Source organism: Rhagoletis pomonella, unplaced genomic scaffold (genome assembly GCF_013731165.1).
Source record: "Rhagoletis pomonella isolate Grant_MI unplaced genomic scaffold, Rhpom_1.0 Rhpom_scaffold_00007, whole genome shotgun sequence".
NCBI classification, from domain to species: domain Eukaryota; kingdom Metazoa; phylum Arthropoda; class Insecta; order Diptera; family Tephritidae; genus Rhagoletis; species Rhagoletis pomonella.
Genome location: NW_023458561.1, coordinates 59,895,613 through 59,901,423, shown reverse-complemented (window position 1 = coordinate 59,901,423; position 5,811 = coordinate 59,895,613). Strand labels below are relative to the sequence as shown.

The 5,811-nt window shown below is 35.5% G+C and overlaps 1 protein-coding gene across 1 annotated transcript; it reads right to left on the bottom strand.

Annotated features, from left to right (window-relative positions):
- Nucleotides 1-1,040: 1,040 nt before the first annotated feature.
- Nucleotides 1,041-3,990, bottom strand: LOC118744034 (UDP-glycosyltransferase UGT5-like). The gene is made up of 5 exons (XM_036476793.1): nucleotides 3,838-3,990; nucleotides 2,596-2,692; nucleotides 2,071-2,529; nucleotides 1,512-1,990; nucleotides 1,041-1,433 (listed from the first exon to the last, which is right to left on the bottom strand). Exons 1-5 carry the CDS (start codon nucleotides 3,880-3,882, stop codon nucleotides 1,041-1,043), a joined length of 1,473 nt encoding a protein of 490 aa, XP_036332686.1. The 5' UTR covers nucleotides 3,883-3,990.
- Nucleotides 3,991-5,811: the final 1,821 nt, after the last annotated feature.

The window sequence follows — 5,811 nt, the reverse complement described above, 5'->3', positions numbered from 1 at the left end:
AGGTAACCATAATTTAAAACATGTATACAAATTTGTGGACCTTGGTACCACGATGGATCTTCACAATCTCCACATTAATGTGACAGTCAACAAGGCTAGAGGTGTACTTGCATTTGTGAAACGAAAAGAATTTAGTAAATCCTATATCACCAAAACCGTAGTTAGTTAGTTAGTTAGTTAGTTAGACCGATTCTGGCATACGGTTTGGTGGTTGGGAATCCAAGTACTTTTTGCTTCAAAAAATTTCCCTTGGGATTCTGAATATAACCTTCCACCTCATACGAGTCATTTAAAACCAATTAACCCTGCTACACTTGTCAGTCGCAGGGAAATGATTGGTAAAATTTGTCCGGTTAAATTACTGGCACGCTCAATTTCATGTCATAATCAGCTGATTAACTTGGTTCTATAGCTGAATAGTTTTAAAACTCGACGCTTAACAAAGTCCTGCCCAAGGCGAATTTATATAAGGTGGTGTTGTTTCATCAGCTGTGAGTAGCGTTTGATTGTCAAAATTTTGTATTTCGTTAGCGAGTGAGTGAAAAGGTGAGAGTGTTTATATTTTCTGTCGCCCTTTTTCATTCGGGGAAGAATAGCTGAAATTTGACAATGGCCCGCTAAAAGCAAAAACAGAATACAACTAATTGTTGTATTTGTTGAATCGATACCACCTTATACATATGTATTCGCCTTGGTCCTGCATTTCGTGACCCGGCGCAAAAATGAAAAAAGTATCCGTACGTCATGCGCAGGGCAACCGTTGGGGTCTTTAATAAAATAAACTGCTTTTGTCTTAAACTACTAGCGTTTAACCTAAGTCAAAACAAACCGACACTAAAGAACTGGCCCTAAATATGAATAATGCACGGCAAGACTATTACAAAAAATATTTTATTTAACTCATTTCTGGATCGCAATATTTTTGCAAACGAGCAAAACGGGCTTCGGTTTCGAGAGATCATCTTGTAGACATTTACGAACCAACTGGAATAGTAATTGGACACAAATACTTTAAAAGCTATTTGTTTTATTTCAATTTCTCATTGCACTTTTTGTTTGCTCTCTCCATTTTTCAATCTACGGACTATCCAACGTACTGACAAAATAGAAGTGCCGACTACTGCTATAACAACAGCCATAACCAGAGCAGCCACGTCGAGCAAATAGAATTGGTACCACTTCAAATCCATGCCAGCAGCGCGCAGATGTCGCGCACCATTGTGGCGTACCACATAGTCGATCCAATAGAGTAACGTTTCCCGAGGACCCATTGGACGATCGCGAAAAATGCGCGAGAACCGTTTGGCAGTATCGCGATATATGGGATTGAAGAGCAACTGCTCCAAACCACGCTTCAGAGTTTCACGTGTGAGCATACGGAATTCCAACGCAATGGCATATCCAGCGGACTCGGCTTTATTCACATTCAATTGCTAGTGGAAATGGACGCTTAGTTATTGATGTTTTGACATTTAATTGGTTTTTATATTTATAGTTAATTTTCAATTCACCTGATCGAAGAAGAACGGTATACCTAACACGGGCACGCCATTAAAAACGGCTTCTTGTGAACCAAAGAGCCCCCCATGGGAGATGAAAACACGCACATTAGGATGTGCCAAGATATCACTTTGCGGCAACCACTTTTTAATCATTACATTGGCTGGTAAATTCGCTATGCTTTCATTTTCAAATTTCCATAAGACGCGTTGCTTCAATTGGCGGAAAACATCGAGGAATACCTGTAGCTTTTCCAGCGGCATGTCCTTGGCCTGTACTTGGGTACCAAAGCTAAAGTAAATGGCGCCATACTCTGCGTCATCTAAGAATTTCTGTAAATCGGTGGGCAGTGGCTTCGGTGGATAGATATGTAGGCCACCAACATTAATCATATTGTCGATCGTGGGTGCTGGCGAGGCTAAGGGTGTGTAATTATTAATGAATACAGCGGAGAGATTCCGATTCATCGCCGAAACAGTCGGAAATTTAACTGCAAAAAGTGAGTAGTTAATTAGCATTCGACCAAAATTCACTGAATTCCCAATGAAAAAACTCCAAACTACTACTTACTTGGCAAATGTCCGAAATATTCCTTTACAAGTTCATCCATTTTGGGAAAATAACTAAATTCGAGTTCCAGATCATTTTTCAAAGAAAAATAGGTATTGTAAGCGCGTTCCCAAAAATTCATGCGCTCGGTAAGATGTAGTTGGCCATGGGGCACATATGACCAGGGTGAAATTATGCCGAACATCTGGCTCATGGCGAGTTGCTTGGCATATGTGGCTGAGCTGACCGCAGGCACATTGTATATATGAGCGAATGCAAGAAATACCTCCTGATAACACTGTTCTACCAACAACAAATCGTAGACTCCATTTGTAATTTTGGCATTCATAATTGCCTGTACTTTAGGCTGTTTCAACGTATGTGTGCTAAGCTCTATACCCATAACTGTAGCAAATTCTAAAAAACCTGCGGCATCATTTTCGATGTCATAGAGTGACTTAGTACCGGTAAAGTCGTAGACTGCAACGAATGTAAAACGAAAAAGTTACAGTTTCCAAAATTTATACATTTAATAAAAACACTTACATAGTTTCCAGTAATCGAACTCCGGTTCGATGAGTATCTCCGTATAGTTGCTGCCCAATTTGAGTGGCTTTAATGTGAGTGCGGTGATCATGGTGACCTAATTGTGGATTAAACAAAAATGCTTTGAGTTTTTGTGTAAAGTCTGGATTAAATAAAGAAAAGTTATTGCTCAGTTTTGCCAGGTTGGCGATTTTAAGCGTGTTTTCTCAATTGAAATTGGTGGACGTAGAGCAACATTTAAAACAACTAAAAGTGATTTAACCCTTAATTAGGAGCATAAGGAAAATCACACAATTAGTCGCATGGGATCTCCAGTGACCCCAATAAATATGTTGAGAAAAGAGTTTTCAAAATAAAAAAAGGAAGTGTGTATTATCAAAAATATTAAAGTACTCTATTATCGTTAACTTAAAAAAAAAAAAATCATATTTTCGACTTCAAACTTAAAAAACGAATTTAAAAACTTACCTCCCACAAAAAATGTTACGTTAGGGGTCGCATGAAGTTAGTATTTAAAAGAGTAGAGACACATATGTTCTAGCCGTGACTAAATAAATAAAACGAAATGTGTATTGTCATAAATATTAAAGCTCTTTATTATAGTTAAGTTTAAGAAAGAAAAGCATAACACTGACTTCAAACTTAGGTGCAAAAAATAAAAAAAAAATATTACGTAAGTAGTCGCATGGGGGCAGTGTCTTATTTACGTACTCCGCAGCGAGTTAGGAAGCGCGCGAAAGCGCTCCTAGCACTCCAAGGCATTTTTTCTTTTCAACTTGAAATGCAAATATTTACACCATCAAGAGGTCTCCTTGGGTGTTTTTTCGGCTAGGAGGAATCCGAGTATTTCTACCAAAAACAGCCGCAAGGTGCGCTTTGGTGCAAACAAACATGAAGAGACATTGCTGGTAAACCTTAATGATAAAAATTGTTTGCACTTTTCGTTCATGTTCCTTCCCTGTTTTAAACATCAAAGCGCATCCTAGCGGCTGTTTTAGGTAAACATTAATTTGTAAATTCAGATTCTTCGGACTCCAATACCCCAGAAAGGTGTTAGTAATGTATAAATGCTTTGTATTTAAGTCACTCTTAAATATTTTAAACGCTGACCGGCGACCACCATCTACAAATTAAACAAAAAAAAAACCTTAAATCGCCAACCTGGGCAAATCGGGAAACTACTTTTCTATATACAATCAGACGTGGTTTTATCACCAAAAAAATAAACTGAAAATAGCATACCTGATGGCCATGCTTTACCAACTCACTAATCAGCGTCCGATGCATCTGATAGTGACTTCTGGCCGGAAGTATATAGATGGCGAGTATTTTAGCGCCATCGGAGGTGCCTATTTGAGCCAATAGTGCGGCCAGCGCAAAGAGGCCAAAAAGAAGTTTCGAACGCTGAAAAGATGTAAAATAAGACAAGTTTAAATAAATAACAGACTGCATGCGAAGGAACTAAACTTATGAAAGGAATATTTTTTAAAGCACTTCTTAAGCATATTAAGACACTAAATATAATTAAATTTTGAGTTAAATTCCTTAGTCACCATTTCTTATCTGCAACAATAAAAACTACACGTCCTTTAAATTATAGTAATTCTTTTTATATAATTTCACTTTTAGAGCGTTGGCTACTGCTGGCCAGTGTACCCTGAGAAAGCTGTTCCTTTATTAATAGGCAAGGAAACAATCGTTATGAATTATGTTGCACATTTTTAGACAATATTCTTAGGTTTTCATTGCTAAAGTATAAGATAAGTAGTTATCTACAGACAGACGAAATTAGTTGTTAAGTCCTATTCAAACATAATATTCACGTACTATTTGCCTAGAGTTGCTGATATACTACTTAATTTTTGTAGATAGAAAGTGCGTCGCAATAAAACATATTTGCTGATATGACTGGCAAAAAAAAACACATGTGTACTTAACCCTTTCCGGTCAAATCCGTCCTAAAATTTGTGCAATATATTGTACAAAAATCCGCAAAGCGTTTATTTAATTGAAAATGAAAAAAAAATTAAATTTTCTCCATGAGAAGAGAATTATATAAAGAAATTTTAAAAAATTCCAGATACAATTACAACCTTTCATTGTAAATGTACAATAATTGTACTTTTTTTTGACCACTCGGGAAAAATAATTTAAAACATGATAGTTTGATTTCAGCATTTTTATGAATGCTTTTTTAATATTTCCATACTATGTGCTTTTATTAGCGATTTTACTTACCACAACTTGCGTCTCACTGGAATTTTATAAAATAGTCTATTTTTAAAATAAATTTTAAAAATATTTTTGAAACGTCTTTGATTTTGAAATATACGTAAACTACTTGGAACATTCCAAAACTCATAAAGTTTAGTTTATTTTCAAAAATATTAATATGATTTTTAGTAGCACGCTTTCCATATTACAAAAAATTAAATGTTCAATATATTGTACAAATGCAGGGAAAGGGTTAAGGGCGATAATTCCTTGAAAACGATTTTGCGCCGTCATCACAAAAAATAATAAAGATCAACGCAATTTTTCAGTAGCTTTTAACTTGCACTTTATTGTACTAAAATTTAATGGGCCACAAGACTTCATACTCAAAAAAATTCTAAAAAAATAAAAAAAATTTGTAAATTTGTAAAGTATTAATTTAGGGGTGGCTAAGGCCACGGCCGAAAAGAGCCACATGTAAATTGTAAATGCTACAAAGAGCCACAAAAAAAAACAACATAACAAAAATTTGATTTTTAAATAAAATTATTATTAGAAATTAAAAACATTAATTTTATTATTATTCTAATGTACGTAAGATAGATATTAAAGAAAATTCAAAAGATGCCTTTGGCCAAATTTTCAAAATCTGTTTACGCCAGTTAAAGCGGTTCGTAACGGTTCTGTTAAATGTTGGTTAGTCAATTGGTACGTTCGTTTAAATCGCCAGTAAAAAATGTCCAACAGCGAAATTCTGGCGAAATGTCATCTGTTCTCTCACAAGAGAAAAATATCCAAAATAGTACGCGAACAGAAAATTTGCAGAAAATTGCAAGTTAGACGAACAGCTGATAGAAATTTTGTTGACATTCAACAATATAAAATTGAAAACGTAAGAAAACAAGTCCTGCAGTCTTATCCTGACACGGTTTACTGACTAAACGAATATTTAATTACTTACTTCTTACAAGACATCTAGTTGGAAAATGCACTTTTTTTGGA

Bases quoted from the DNA above. Each gene is read 5' to 3' on its own strand.
- LOC118744034 (XM_036476793.1), bottom strand. From the start codon at position 3,882: ATGCATCGGACGCTGATTAGTGAGTTGGTAAAGCATGGCCATCAG. The intron at 1,991-2,070 runs GTAAGTAGTAGT...CACTTTTTGCAG, and splicing joins ATATTTCGGACATTTGCCAA to TTAAATTTCCGACTGTTTCG. The intron at 1,434-1,511 runs GTGAATTGAAAA...CATTTCCACTAG, and splicing joins TACCGTTCTTCTTCGATCAG to CAATTGAATGTGAATAAAGC.